This window comes from Heteronotia binoei, chromosome 21 (genome assembly GCF_032191835.1).
Source record: "Heteronotia binoei isolate CCM8104 ecotype False Entrance Well chromosome 21, APGP_CSIRO_Hbin_v1, whole genome shotgun sequence".
In the NCBI taxonomy this organism is placed as follows: Eukaryota; Metazoa; Chordata; class Lepidosauria; order Squamata; family Gekkonidae; genus Heteronotia; species Heteronotia binoei.
In genome coordinates this window covers 129,078,212-129,093,602 of record NC_083243.1, presented here as the reverse complement: position 1 = coordinate 129,093,602, position 15,391 = coordinate 129,078,212, and the positions used below count along the sequence as shown (strand labels likewise).

At 41.7% G+C, this 15,391-nt stretch overlaps 2 protein-coding genes across 2 annotated transcripts in view; one reads left to right on the top strand and one right to left on the bottom strand.

The window, feature by feature from the left end:
* Nucleotides 1-11,838, bottom strand: part of METTL15 (methyltransferase 15, mitochondrial 12S rRNA N4-cytidine) — a 300,656-nt gene extending 288,818 nt beyond the window's left edge. Inside the window, exons 1-2 of the mRNA XM_060261319.1 lie at nt 11,418-11,838; nt 6,578-6,858 (exon numbers count right to left, since the gene is read on the bottom strand). Coding sequence (XP_060117302.1) covers nt 6,578-6,841 — 264 coding nt within the window. The 5' untranslated portion in view covers nt 6,842-6,858; nt 11,418-11,838. The remainder of the gene's footprint in view (nt 1-6,577; nt 6,859-11,417) is intronic.
* A 1,907-nt stretch (nt 11,839-13,745) lies between these two features.
* KIF18A (kinesin family member 18A) overlaps nt 13,746-15,391 on the top strand; it is a 110,270-nt gene continuing 108,624 nt past the window's right edge. The window contains exon 1 of the mRNA XM_060261318.1: nt 13,746-13,885. The gene's annotated coding sequence lies outside the window, so the exon portion shown is untranslated. The remainder of the gene's footprint in view (nt 13,886-15,391) is intronic.

The following is a 15,391-nucleotide window of genomic DNA, read 5'->3' as shown; positions in this document are numbered from 1 at the left end:
ATTCTTTGTCAAAAATTTTGTTTTGTGGTAATTAATCTTTAACCCTGACCAATAGCCAAATTGTTCGATTTTATTTATAAGACAATCTATTGAGTCCATTGGCTGTTCAAGTTTGAAAACTAAGTCGTCAGCAAAGGCTCTGAGTTTATATTGTTCATCTTTTATCACAGTTCCCTTTATATTTGCATCTTCCCTTATTTGATTATTCAATACCTCTAAAGATAAAATAAAAAGTAGAGGGGACAATGGACAGCCTTGTCTTGTACCTTTTTGAATGTTAGTTACATATGTTAGTTTGCCATTCACTGTCACCCTAGCCTTTTGTGAGGAGTATATTGCTTCTACCGCTCTCAAAAGGTTTTCACCACATTTCATGCCTTTCAGTTGCTGTAACATAAAATGCCAACGAGCATTGTCAAAAGCCTTTTCAGCATCTAAACAAATTAAAGCCAGTTGCTTCTCTGGATGATTCCCATAATATTCCAAAATATTAGAAACTGCTCTGACATTGTCTTTCAAATATCTTTTAGGAAGAAATCCTGCTTGATCATAGTGTATTATAGATTGTAAAACTTTCTTCAAACGTTGTGCCAATATTGCAGCAAAAATTTTCTAATTCATATTTAGAAGGGAAATTGGATGATAGTTTTTAATATCTTTCAAATCATTATCTTCTTTCAGAATCAAAGATATTGTAGCTTCTTGCCATGAAACTGGAATTTGGCCCTCCTCTTGAATCTTTTCAATAAGGCGTTTAAATGGTAAAAGTAAAGACTCTTCATAAGCTTTGTAGAATTCTGCAGGTAATTCATCTGGACCTGGAGTTTTACCATTCTTTTGAGATGTCACTGCCTCTCCAAGTTCTCTTATTGTTATTGGCTCATTCAAAATTTGTTGTTGTAAATTTGCTAAGGTTATTTTGATTAACATATTCTTCTAAGTCTATTTTATGAACTTGCTTGTCTTCATATAATTTTTTATAAAACTGTTCCATGATTTGACGTATTTCTTGCTTTTGAGTTTTCTCGTTGTTATTCTCATCTCTCAATATCGTAATTATTCTTTTGGCCTTTTCTTTTCCCATCCTATAAGCCAGCCACCTTCCAGGTTTATTGGCATGTTCCAAGAAATTTTGACTAGCGTACCTTAGTTTAATCTCCACCTCTTCCATAAGAATTAAATTCAGTTTGTGTTGCATTTCTTTCACCTTTTTTTGGAATTCATATTTTGTTGGTTGTTTTTTAAGATTCTTCTCAGCTTCTCCAACTTGTGACACTAAATTTTGGAAATTTTCAGTTCTTTCTTTCTTTTTCTTAATACTATATCTAATTGCAAGGCCCCTATAAAAGGCTTTAGCGGTGTCCCAAACTACTTGCATCTTTACCTCTTGTGTTGTGTTCTGTTTGAAAAAAGATTCCATTTCCGCCTTGAATTCTTTAAGAAAGTCTTTATCTTTCAAAATTGAAGTATTTAACTTCCATGATCTTCTCATCCATGGGCCTTTTAGCTTTATCGTTACAGGGCTATGATCTGAAATGACTCTTGTTCGAATTTCTGTGTCCACTAAATCTTTGATCAAACTTGCAGAAAGCCAACACATATCAATTCTTGACCAAGTTTGGTGACTAGAGGAATAGTAATTAAAATCTTTGGAGTTGGGATACATCCACAAAATCCATTTCTTCTGCTAATTTCTAAAAACTTGTTGGCAGCTGTAGACCTTTACTTTTCATCTGTTTGTGCATTTTTTTATCCAGTAGTCTGTCAGAAACAGCATTGAAATCTCCTATTAGACAGTATTCTTCATACTCCAAATTTGATAATTTAAGATGCAAATCTTGAAAAAATTTATCTTGATGATCATTTGGAGCATAAATATTTACAAGTAATTTTTTTTTGTTATCCACTGTAATTTCCACTAATAAAATTCTTCCATCTTCAGAAGCAAATTGCAATTGTGGGTTAAATTTATCCTTAATATATATTGCCACTCCCCTTTTCTTCTTATACATATCAGTTGCTATAAATAAATTACCAAGTTTTTTTATTTTTCAAATAATGTTGATCTTTAGTTAGGATACGTGTTTCTTGTAAACAAATTATATCCATTTTCATTTTTGCCAAATATCTAAATGTCTTTCTCCTTTGGGCAGGAGAGCTGAGTCCATTCACATTAATTGAAATTATTGAAGCCATTATGGATTTTGCTTATCATCTTTCTTATCTTTTTTAGAATGCTGTCTTGTATGGTATCTCCGTGGTTCATTTGGATCTTCTTCACCAGAACTTTCTTCCTCCTCCTCCTTTTCTTTGCCTTCTTTTTTCTTCGTTCTTTCCAAAAAATTCTGAGCTTTGAAAATGGAGTTGATCCTGTATCTGTTCTGGTACATAAAAAGAAGACCCTCTGGCATTAGCCACGTGTAGGGTATTTCTCTTCCTCTAAAAAAATCTGTTAATGCTTGATATTCTCTCCTCCTTTGTCTCACAGGCCAAGGAACCTCTCAGAATTTTCACCATGTTTCCAGCTATCATCATAGGTCTATCTCTTACTTGTTTCAAAATGTCATCTTTAGTCTTCTTTCTTGTAAATCTCAAATGAACTTCACTAGGTCCTGAGCCGCTTTTAAATTGGCACATTAAAGGGTCGTCCCCAAAGGAGGCAGGGGAATCTGAACGGTCGATCAGGGGTGTCAGTGGAGGCGGCTGCTCCCCAATCCCGTTTTTCTCCAGCCTCATCACTCTGGTCGCACCTTTAAATGGCAAGAGGGTCAGCCACCGGCTTCTTTCTTCCCTTTCCTACCCTCTACATTCTGGATCTTCAAGCTTTGCAATTTCAAGATAAGTGATATTGATTTCTCTACTGATGTGTCTCCTTTTTATACTGTTGTCTGGATGGGTAATATCATTGAGAAGCAGGAAAAAGGAGTGAAGCAGATTCCAAGTGAGGCAAAAGACTGAGAAAAGGGGAGGGGGAATCTCTCCCTTATTCTTTTTCAAGGCTTGCAAAAGTTTCTGCCTATCTTGAACATTGAAAATACCAGCATAAGAGTACACCAACTTGTATCTTTATAAGAGACTTGATGGCTGAATATAACATCTATTTTAAACCTCCTTGGGGGAGAAAAATGCTTTGGATTTGGGGAAAGATGCTTGCTGTCAAGTATACATGGATGTGAACTTTCAAAAGCTGGTGGGTACCTGATATTGATTTATGAGGCATTATAGGATCTTTGGCTATAAGAAGATTATGTTTACAAACTTCCAAAGTGGATTTTTATCTATTTCTGTGGGTGATATGGATATAACCTTTTAAACTGGTTTTTATTTTTCTCTCTCTTCCTGTCTTTTGTTCATCTGTAGTTGGATTATTTTTTTGACATGGTTTAAATATTTTTGGGGTTTTATGCACCTTTCATTTTTTATTTGTTTGTATATAACCAAATAGGGGAATTTTTTCCCCATTTTTTATTATTTTTTGCTCTTACTTTTGGGTTTGCTGGATTTTTCTACCCTTTGCTTGGATTATTATTATTAATAATAATAATAATAATAAATTTTTATTTATACCCCGCCCTCCCCGCTGAAGCAGGCTCAGGGCATCTTACAGGACATGGTGTAAACCATGTTATAACAATAAAAACAAGATAATACAGTTAAAATACAATTCATAGGTTAAATATATTAAATAAATAGTCTAAAACCAGTATAACTTAATAGTGCCACAATCTCAGTATATACAAAGATGGCTTGATGTTACTACCAGGTTCTGTTTTAGAAAGCTAGTTGGAAGAGGGCGGTTTTGCAAGCCCTACAGAACTGATTGAGATCCCGTAGGGCCCGCACCTCCTCTGGCAGCTGGTTCCACCATTGGGGTCCCTGTATCAAGAAGGCCTGCTCGCTAGTTGTTTTTAATTTGGCCTCCTTTGGCCCAGGGATTTCCAAAAGATTTTGTGAACTAGATCGCAGTGCTCTGGGGAATATATGGGGAGAGGCGGTCACTAAGGTAGGCAGGTCCTCGGTCATATAGGGCTTTAAAGGTAATAACCAGCACCTTGTAACAAATTCAGTACACAATTGGCAGCCAGTGCAGTTCCCGCAGCCTAGGCCGTACATGTTCCCACCGAAGTAGTTGGTTTATGGTTTAATTCTGGGTCTCACTTTTGGATTACAAATAGGGCATTCAGCCCTGGATTACAAATTTATACTTTGCAGCTGCTGAACTTTGAAAATATTTGAAAGACGTGGTGGTAAACTGGATTGCTTCTGAATCAGTATTGCTGGAAGACACCTGACAGTGAATTACTATGTTTGTAGTGAACTAGATTGTTTTATTTACTGGTTATCTAGTGTGGTGAACTGAAAAGTTGTGTTTATTATTATTCTTAGCATTGTTTCGGATACCACAAATTGTTGATAGAAGCTAGAAGGTTGTTTTCTTTTTAGAACTATTCTATAATAAGGGCATTGTTTGGAGGAGATTATCCTATCTGTGACAAACAGGAACATAGAGTTTTAAAACAAACGTTGAAGAGGCCTTATTGAACTTGTGGCTGTGAGTGTGCTTAATTTAATAAGAATGGAAACTAAAGCTGGGACTGCTCCCAAAGAAACTGCCAAAAAAAAAGAAACCAAAGAAGGAAAGCCACCATTTCTTTCACCTATTGCTCTACCCAGGCCAGGGAACATATGAACATATGAAGCTGCCTTATACTGAATCAGACCCTTGGTCCATCAAAGTCAATATTGTCTTCTCAGACTGGCAGCGGCTCTCCAGAGTTTCAAGCTGAGGTTTTTCACACCTATTTGCCTGGACCCTTTTTTGGAGATGCCAGGGATTGAACCTGGGACCTTCTGCTTCCCAAGGAGATGCTCTACCACTGAGCCACCGTCCCTCCCCTTAATTTACAACTTTGCAAGGGAAATTTACAACCATGCAAGGAGACATGAAAGAATTGCAAACTACTTTAATGACTGCTATAACACGGCTGACAAGTAAAGTAGACAATATTGGTGAACAGATGGCAGAGATTAAACAAGAGCTTTTGGAGAATAGTAGACAGACAGCTGAGACCAATAAAGCCTTAAAAGTACTAGAGGGCCAGGTGACGGAGAATATCCAAAAGGTGGAACATCTGGGAAAAGAACAGAGTATACAAGACTCTAGACTCTTGCAGCTGGAAGTAGATAAAGCCGCCTACATGTTGAGGTTTCAAAATATACCAGAAGAGAAAAATGAAGACCTACAGAAAATGTTAAGTGAAGCCTTAGCTGAAATTTTACAGGTGACTACTCAGAGGATGGAAGAAGAGTTTGATCAAGTTACGTGGGTTCCATCGAGCTATACCAGATGAAACAATAGTTCAAAAATATTTAAATAAACTAAAGTCATTATGCAATATACATTCAACTGCATACCATAGATCTATTTGCTATCCTAAAAGGTCTACCTCAAAGACATTTGTTATTGCAGCTGATCATTGCGGCCAGAATGATTCTGGCATGGAAACGGAAAGGTCATCCAGTGCCATCTTTAGGATTGTAGCTAAATAAAGTATGGTACTTATGGATAATGAACAAGATATCCATGTATAAGTATATGTGAACTTGAAAAGGATGGACCCTTGCCAGATTTGTACAGATCTGGAAGCAGTTTATGGTGCACTGGATACTTGTAAAGTCTACCATGAGCAACACAGACTTTGGAATTTATGTGAAGAACAATGATAGCTTAGGTTACTGAAGATTTAAGCTGTGCTGCTGGGAAACTGGAGGTTCTGATAGAGGATTAGCAAATGTGAATTACGGTTAGGCTTGGTTTAAAGTGTGTTGTAATGAACCTAAAGGTATATTCTTGTTTTATAATTATAAAATTAAAAGGTTGCTGCTGTTGTCATTCCCATGGATGTGCTCCCCAGTCACACTCACTCACACAAAGAAAGAACAACTTCTTTTCAGTTCTCTCCCTCACGTGTACAGAAAGGTGCCAACCTATCTCGGTTCTTGTTTCTGGTTCCAGAAGTCCACCAGAAATTTGTTTAGCAGAGGGGTTCAACTCTGGGTTGTGAAAGTCATGTCTATCTGGCCAAAATGAGATCTCCCAGTTCATTAACATATAAATGTGAGCCCCTCCTAAGATGAAAGGTCATGTCCAGCTCTCAATCCATGACAGGCTTGTAGTCTGCATTCTACCTTAGCTTTGGTTTATGGAAGCCTATTGACTTCAATATCCCAGTGCAATTTTCCTCTAGACAAAGGAGTTTGTTTTGAAATCCAACTTTCCAAGCAAGTTTCAACTTAAAAATAGGTTGAAATTTATACTGTCACAATCACTGTATAATGTAATATTGTCATCCCATATCACATTTCCTCCTCTAATTAGTTTCATACAGAAACAGACATTATATAAATATTTATTAAAAGTCACACAGAATCCTGTAAACAAACTGCAACCGGAAATGAATTTAGTAGAATGGGCATTTCAAATTATACTATAGTTTTCTCTAGAACTAACATGAGAACAGTAAAAAAACAACTCTTTTTTAAGGTAAATATACTTTCTCAAGAAATTCCAGCTTACCTGTCCTTTCTGCGGTTCTAAAAAGTTAACGACTTCTTTGACCATAACAGGAATATGAAGTTGACGACAGTCTTCATTATCTACACTGTACTGTAGCTTTTCATCACCATAAAAATGCACTGATTTTTCTTCAGTTCCATATTCATTTCCTAATGAAGATGATATATTTCTGACCAACATTTTAAAGTAATTTGGACTAGATGTAATTAAGCGACAACAAAGAAACCTATTGCACAGTTTGCTTAAGCACGGAAGTCGATGCATGTTGTAGAGAAGCCAACCTGGGAATAAATATCAGAAATCTAAATTAATATCTCCAAAATGACCATAAGAAAGAAAAACCATCAGGAAACAATAGTAGTCATTGTTTTACAAATGATCATAGAAAGTTACCAATATACTGCAGATAATGAGAGTTAGTAATAAAAAGTAAGATTTATATTAGAGCAATGTAAATTGTAAAAAAAATTAAATGTATATGGGTAAGCATCACTGAGTGTACAGAGCATGAGCCTCAGATGACATAAACTTGGCTTCAAAGCTCTGTTCTGTTATTAAGCTCTATCTGCATGACTGTAGACATATTTATATCTTACAGTACGACTGTCAAACTCCTGGCCCACAGGCCACACCCAACTCTCCCAGGGCTTCAATCAGGCCCGCAGCAATTTTCTTCCCTCTCTGTCCTCACCCTTTGAAGCTCCAAAGATGCCAACAATGTTCCCATCTCCTGCTTTTGTCTTTGCTGGCTTCTGGGCTTGCAAAGGTGCAAGGAAAACATGGAATGGATTTTCCATTAATATCTCTGCACCCAGAAACCTTAATGGAAAATAAATTCCATGTTTTCCTTGCAACTTTGTGCTGCAATACATTTCAATGGAGTGGAGCTAAGGCAGTTTCACTTTTTGCAGCATTTATGGCCAGCTGAAGCTCCTTGATGCTTTGAGTCACCTTGTCTCTAATGAATGGACCTGAGAACTGGTGCTTAGCAAGTACTCTAACCTGTGAACCCACAGCCATATTACACTCGAGAGCTACTGTCACTCTGAGTAGACGGGGGGGTGGGTGGGTGGAGAAGCTTGCCATGCGCCCAGTCATTTCAGTTTCCTAGATTCAGAGCAGTTTATATTTTTAGTTTCTGCTGTGATTCTTGTGCTTTTTCTTGATGTTTTATTTTTTAAATTGCATTGCCAAATCCCAGTATTCCTCCACCTTTCCATTTTAAACAAAATATGGCAAGAGTTTTAAGCATGTTTGTATTTTAAGTTTAAAATAATATCTTTGTGTTTATCTGTATCCTTTATAAAGTTTATATCTCTACTACCTGCCATTACATTTTATATGAATCGCTCGGCCTTACAAAGTCCCATTTGTGTCAGATCCAGCCCTCGTGACAAATGAGTCTTACATCCCTGTCTTAGGGTATATTGACATGGAGAGGCAAACCATCTTTCAAGCCTTGCTCCAACCTCCTTGCCACATGCATGGCTGATTAATTTGTCATTCAGTAGAAAACTATGGGACATATATCGCCACAGTCTTTCAAAATTTAAGATTTAGACGGTAAACTGAACTATCATTGTTTCAATTGTGTTTCTTATGCATACCATGGCCAACATATATTTACCCAAAAAGAAAAACAAGTCGGAAGGTAAAATAATTCCTTCTAAAACAAAGTTCTTGTTTTCTTGTTACTGTACATAACTGTAACTTTTAAGACCATCTCCTGTTTTTGGTCTAGTTTTCCCTTCAGGAAAGCAGGATATAGTGTTGTTCTAGGGATGAGGCACAATATACTTTTTAATTTAGAGATGCTTTCCATGTGCATTTCAACTTCACTTGCATCTCTATGGCAAAACTCACCTTTAGTAATTTTCTAGCTGAGAATTTTGATTACCACATGATTACCACCTCTTGGGTCACAGGTCATTTTTTTTTTTAAAAAAAACACAGTTAAGATGTTGATTTTCTTGATGATGATAAAACATTTTTTTATGCAATACATCAATTGTATGTATTTTCCTACCACTCATTACGCAACATTTTGTCATTGGGAAAATGCAATTTTCTTCCAGCTACTATGATCACTGCAATTCAGCATTGCATGAAACTTAGTCAAGATATCACACCACTACCACTAGGCTGATATGAATACTGCTGTCGGAAACAATTGTAAGATTTATTTTCATCTTGAAAAGTCCTTTGGGAAAAGTTTACAGTTAGTTACAACCCTTGTCGCTAAACATAAAAGGGGAAATAAAAGTGGAATAACTAGACAATACAGTGATATCCAGTACTTATGAAACTATATTAGGAAAAGGAAATGTTAGTTATAATAAAAACAACATTAGCACAGAATAAATTAAATGTGTGGCTTCCCCCACATTTCAAAGGCTCAGTAATGGGGGAGGCAGACCCGTAGCTATGGGGTGGCGGGGACAAGCCACTCTATTAAAAAAAACCTTCCCTATGTAGGGCCCCTCCATTGGAGGGCCTCCAGGACCCGCTGAAAAGGGTAGGCTGTAGAGGACTGCATGGACGCAAGTTACCAGGGTAAGGCACCTGGAGTTACCAGGATAAGGGTGCACAGTCCCACCAAGGCAAGCCCTCTTCTCTCCGTTGGGCCAGGCTGTCCCTCCGCCTGCAGCAGCGCCTTTTGCTTGCAGCACCCCTTCCTCTGCCCACTGGCTGCAGCAGCCCCTTCACCCCTGCCTTCCTTCCCTTCCTCAAATCACAGTCCTCGACAAAGCAGACGGGTGTGGTGGCACAGGCGAGGAGGAGGAAGCACGCCTGAGTTGGGTGGCATGTGGCACTGGAGAGGCTCCAGGATCATCAACCGCTGGCAGCGTGCCAGGGTCAGCCCTGGCTAAGCTAACTGGAGGCGGCAGCACTGCTAGGCCTCTTGCTCCCCATCCTACACGTTCCTGCCTCCCCGGCTCAACTTCTCCAAGTGAGGCAGCTTCTAGCAGTGCTGCACCCTTCCCTGGATGATGACGTAAAAGGGCATTCAGGCCATCAAGTCATAGAGGACCCCGCCCCCCCCCCAGTTTGGTTTTCAAGGCAAGAGACAAGAAGGAGTAACAGGCAGCGTCGGTGCTAGACTTTCTAGCACCCTAGGCAGTCATCCACTAGTGCAGTGTTCCGCAAAGTGTGTGCCGCGGCACACTGGTGTACTGTGGTTATTAGTTGGTGTGTCGCGGAAAAATGTCAAGTTTTGTCAGAAAGTTATGGTCTCTATTGTGCCTGCTAGGCTCGTCACCTCTTTTGGCTGCTCCTCTGCCTGTCGGTAGGGCGCTGCGTCTCCGGGCACCCCCCTTTCCAGGGGCGCCCCACCGGAGGACCGCCCGGTTGCCAGCCGCTTTCCCCCCCGCTTCCCACTTGTTCTTTGTGCGTCGCCTTCGACATGGATGCTCCTCTGCGGTGTCCGCAGCTGTTGGGCCTGCTCCTCCTTGGCTGCCCCCCCCGCCAGAAGTCCCCAAGGTAGATCGCTGTCTCCATGATGCAGAAGGTGGGGGGAGGGGTCTATTCGCCGCTCCCCCGACGTGGGGACCGCTAGTTGTTCTGGTTTGAATACGGTTGACTCTTGTGCCCCTTTGGGCCTGTGGATCATCATGTGGGGTACCCCCCCGGCGAGCTCCGCCGGCTCCCTCTGCTGTCTCCGCGCCTCTGCTCTTGATTGGAGTTTGTTTGGTGTGGGTGCCACTCTCCCAGCGGGAGGTGCCGCCAAATGAGTCTTTTCGAGGCTTATGGCGGTGGGGCTCATTGGGAGTGAGGGCGGTCCCTGCCGTTGGGGGGGGCTGGTAGATGGCTTCAAGCCGGTCTCTTAGGCACTGGTCCCATGTCTGTATGTCGAAGGGGACTGGCTCAGCGGCCCGCCGAAGCAGTCCATCAGCCTCTGATGGCTCTTGCTCGTGCTCCTTTGCTCCCTCCTTGGCTTCCATGCCTCCCCACCGGTTTTGCAGAGCGAGCAGGGAATGGCTATGCGTTAGGGGTTGGGCAGGGGAGAAGCTAGACTCGTTGCCCCATCGCTGCCATTTCCCACCCCCCTCCCTTCCAAAGTGCACACAACGCCACCGCCGAGCCTGGAGCATGCATGCAAGAAGCTTCTTCCTCCAAACTGCAAAAGATCCCCCTGTCTCTCTCTCCCCCGGACGGTTGCCAAAGGGAGGCCAAACCGTCTGGGAATCTTTCAGCCCCCGGCTCGCTGGACCCAGAGAGGAGGGAGGGGAGGGATGAGGATACTGTGTGCGAAGTGTTAATGGGGCCGCCGAGCGATGCCAGCAGCACAAGCGGGAGTGGTTTTCTCTCCCCCCCCCTTGCTTCGTCAGTAACACTACGGCGCCTTCGACCTGTCACCTTTTGAGCAATTGTTATTTTGCAAACCCTGCAGTTGCGGGGGGGGGGGAGGAGGAGGGGTTTGTAAAGGGGGGAGAACTGTGTACCTGTGCGTTCCAGCTAAAAAAAAAGCCCTGCTAATATGGAAGAAAGGTAAATTTGGTTCTTTTGGCTCAAGGGCCACTTTGACATATTCATTTTTCCTTCCATCGGGCCTCTTTCAACTACGTTTATTATTCTTAATTTGCGTTCGCTTTGAACACGCTTCAAACACTCAAAGCCTTCGTTTCGGTGTGAAGAAAGCAGAATATATGGTCCAACGTTATTCACGGCAGAAGGAGACTATCACTTCCTTAGCAACTAGGGCTCCTCGTGAGTGGGGGACGGGACAAGCTCATTTATTGACAATGAAAAACGGCATCCCACGCTCTTATATCAGGATAATAGGAGCCTCCTCACCCGCTTGCTCTTCCACCCACACCCTCCCGGCACTGGGAACACTCACTTTGAGGCGGTACTCAGAGTTTCGTGAGACGACTACCCACCCCCAGGGTTTCTCGTTGGTGTCTGCCGCGCCAGGAGGGTTGCTAATGGTCTTCCTCCCTAGAACAAGGCGCCAGTGCCTTGTGTTCCGCGCAAGAGTCCGGCGCCTTTATCCAGGGAAGGAAAGACCCGAAGAGTTTTCCCAAAAGCGAAAAGTGCCCACTCTGCGCCTCATAGGCTCCCCCTCACATTTTTCTCGCGCCTGCATTGATTTCAAAGGGATTCCATTTGGTAGGCTGTACTCTCATGCAGGCTTACTCTAGAATAAACCCTATTGAACTCCAAGGAAGTTGCTTATGAGTAAACGTGCATAGCAGCCTGCTGCACAATTTCTCCAGAAAATGTGGTTGACGGGATTCCCCACTTCCGCATCTTTTTTCCTTACAGAGTCCCCCACCACCACAGCATTTTAACAGTCTATTGTTCCTCCATCCTCTTCTTTCTCCCTACCCTTCTCTCGAGAGCTGTGATTGATAGCCCCAGAGCAAATTACTCGTCATTAAATAAACAGCAGCCAAAGATCAGTGGTATCTATCCTTCCAGAGACAGGTAAAAGCCATTGGGGATTAACTGCGTGACATGGTGAAATGAAATTCTTGAATGGACATCAAGTAAAGTTTTCGAATAAACACTATTATTATGCAGTAAAGGGATAACCCAGCAGGGAAATTGCCGCATACCCTTCCGTAACCCACACAATCATGACATGGATCTGTGTGCTTTCCTTCTCCTGATTCTGTAGGGTTTTGTATCGGACAAAGTGAGCAGTTGACGCAGAAAAGCCCTCTGCAACTCGTAAACGTGAACAGTCAATGTACCGCACACTGTTTGAGCATTAAGAAGATAGACCCACACAGAAACAGACTGGGATCCTCTGTCGTCTGACACTAGAAAAACAAACAGTTCCAGAGTGGAAGTTCCTATTTTATCCAGTGTGTATGTAAACACTACGTCCCCTGCTCACAAATTAGAAGTATGTCTACATCTAAATCCATCCCATGTATGAATTCTTCCCCCCATCACAGTCCAATAGCTCAGCACAGTACTGCAGTCTGAACTCTCTGCTCACGACCTGAGTTCGATCCCGGTGGAAGCTGGGTTCAAGTAGCCTGCTCAGGATGACGCAGCCTTTCATCCTTCCGAGGTCGGTAAAATGAGTACCCAGCTTGCTGGGGGGGGGGGGGGGAGTGTAGATGACTGGGGAAGGCAATGGCAAACCACCCCGTAAAAAGTCTGCCGTTAAAACGTTGTGAAAGCAACGTCACCCGAGTCGGAAACGACTGGTGCTTGCACAGGGGACTACCTTTATCATTTTACTGGCAAAAAAAAATAGATTTCCACTTCTGTAGTTTCCATCACTGTCTTCATGCGACAACTTCCTGAAAGTAGTTTTCTGCATGAACACAATAACGGTGGGGGAGGACTGTTGGATAAACCACACCCCATCGCCGCGCGAGCAATTCTTTTGAAGCCTTTATTTTAAAAAATGGCGGGCAGGTGCCCGCACACTGTTTGAGCATTAAGAAGATAGACCCACACATAGAAACATCATACACCCCCCAGGAACATAAATGATTGAAAGAATCTAAGGTGTACTTCAAGGAACTCAGTTTATTTAACAGCAATCAGGCATTTTTTAAACTTCGGTATGGATGAGCCCATGTGAACTACTTGAAATAAAGTTTAAATTAAGTCACCCACGTCTACAAATAGACGCCCATTTCGCACGTCGGTTGACGTCAGAGATTTGCAGAATCAAAAATGGGGCGTTGAAAGCAGCTTGGCTGTAATTCTGTTCACGCCTCCTTGAGCAGTTACTGAAAGCAATGAAGCTTATGTTTGTGGGACGAGGTTTAAAATTGTGCTTTGAATTGTGCGATTTGAATCATTAAATAAAAACCTTCTGAACTGCATGAAAGTATAAGTGTCTCCGTCAACATCGTGAGCACTAAGGCTATGCTTAGAGAATAATTAGATCAACTATAACTATGAAATCTTGGGTCCCGAAGCTGCTAATTTTCCCAAAAGTATTGCGTGTCTCCCGAACGCTTGCAAAAGATCTTTCATCTTCCATGGGGAAAGCCGTAAATCTATCAGCTGAATGCACGAGACCCTTTTCCTCCGAGCGACACGAAACATTATTCTCAGTAGCTCTATTCACCCATTCTCACCCCTCCCAGCGAGGCCACTCAGATTCGAAAGATGAGAAACGAGTCCTCGTTTAGGTCAAAATACACCCGTAACTCGTCGTCATTGTGGTCGCGTTTGTGACGTTAAGCATACGGAAACCAATCAGAGACCGTAGAAGAGTGAGTGCTTGTGTTTGAATTTGTTGGGGAGCCGAACGGAGAGGGGGGGGTTCAATCTTGACGACCCGGGGTAGGTCGGTGGGCGATAGGCAGAGTAACTTAAAAGGATCCTAATGCCAAGGTGAGCAATGCCGCGCTTAACCAAGGAGTGCAGTCTCCATAGGTCTGGTGGAATGAAGAGGGTCCTGATGCCATTTCTTGGCGCGTGTGGGAGAGTGCATTCAGTTTAGAAAGCTGCTGAATTAATTGGTGGTTTGGTGATCCACTTTCTGTTTGTCTTTTCTTTTGCCATCATGAGATATTGATATTTTGTTGCATATGATACGCACGAGCTCTTTCCTTTTTTGTCAGCTTCCATGTAGGATGGGGAATCGGTATCGGGAAGGCTTTCCAAAAAGTTTATTTAGCGATATAGGAGCTAACAGCTGATGAAATTATTTGCACTTCATGTGCACACGTAGAGTGGAGCAAAATCCTTTGAACTCCGAGTCCTAGCTGAGCAGGCATGCCTAAGAATATGTTTAACACTGGTAATGGCAAACAATTGCTGTTTCCTGGCACACGCAAAAACAAATTGCGATAGATAGCAATGGAACTGAGTAGGATTTAAAGGACATGTTGAGAAAAATGTTATCTACTGTTCTTTATTTCTCTGTATAGATACTGACAGACTGTCCTGCCTGTTACCTTGAGAGCAAAACCCTGTTCTCCTGATGTGTAATTAAAATGTATCTGAACCACAGTTTACTCATGGTCATATTAGTGCATTTCAGGTTATTAAGAACAAAGGAGCCATGCACTAAAAAGTTCTGTCCAATGTAAAATGTAGAACTGATGTAACGCTGAAAATGCCATAGGAGTGTATGTTTGTCTTCATAGGATATCAAGGAGATAAACAGTGTTCTGATTTGTTAAGAAATTTGAGTTAAACGTGCATTTGTGATTCAACATCTAAAGATGCTTGGAATCTGTAGAACAAATGGGTATGAAGTAGAGTATAGTAATCATTGTATTCAGTATTTGGTGTGATATGTCTTGCAGTCTGGGATATTTACTTAAAATGGAATGCTTCAAATATCACAGCCAGTGTGATGCAGTGAGTAGAGTGTCAACCAGACTAGGGAGACCTCTTTCAGGATGAAGTTCATTATTCTAAGTTATTACCCATGGTGACTAAAGGAAACTTCCACATTTAGAGACAGTCAACCTCTGAATATCAGTGCCATGGGGCAACATCAGGGGAAGGCCTTGGCCTCTATGCCCTGTTGCTGGTCGTCAAGTGTAACTGATTGGCCACTGTGTGAGGATACTAGCTAAATGGACCACTAGTCTGATCAGCAGCTTCTTATTTTCTTATTAAATCAATCCTCAAGAGTTATACTGTTCTGAATCCATTCATGTCAACAGGCTTAGAAACATGCCTCTGTTTAGAAATGTGCTGTAAGTGTCTCTGAAATAGCTCTTCTTCCCCTAAGCTGGAGTTGCTCAGTGAATAAAATTAGATAACTTTCAGGTATGCAACTCTGAATTTCTTTTTTAAAAGGCCAGGACACAAAAATAGTAGCAATCCATTCTTCTCAGTGAAACTTAGAGAGACCAAAATCAAAGAACAATTTTACAAGGTTTT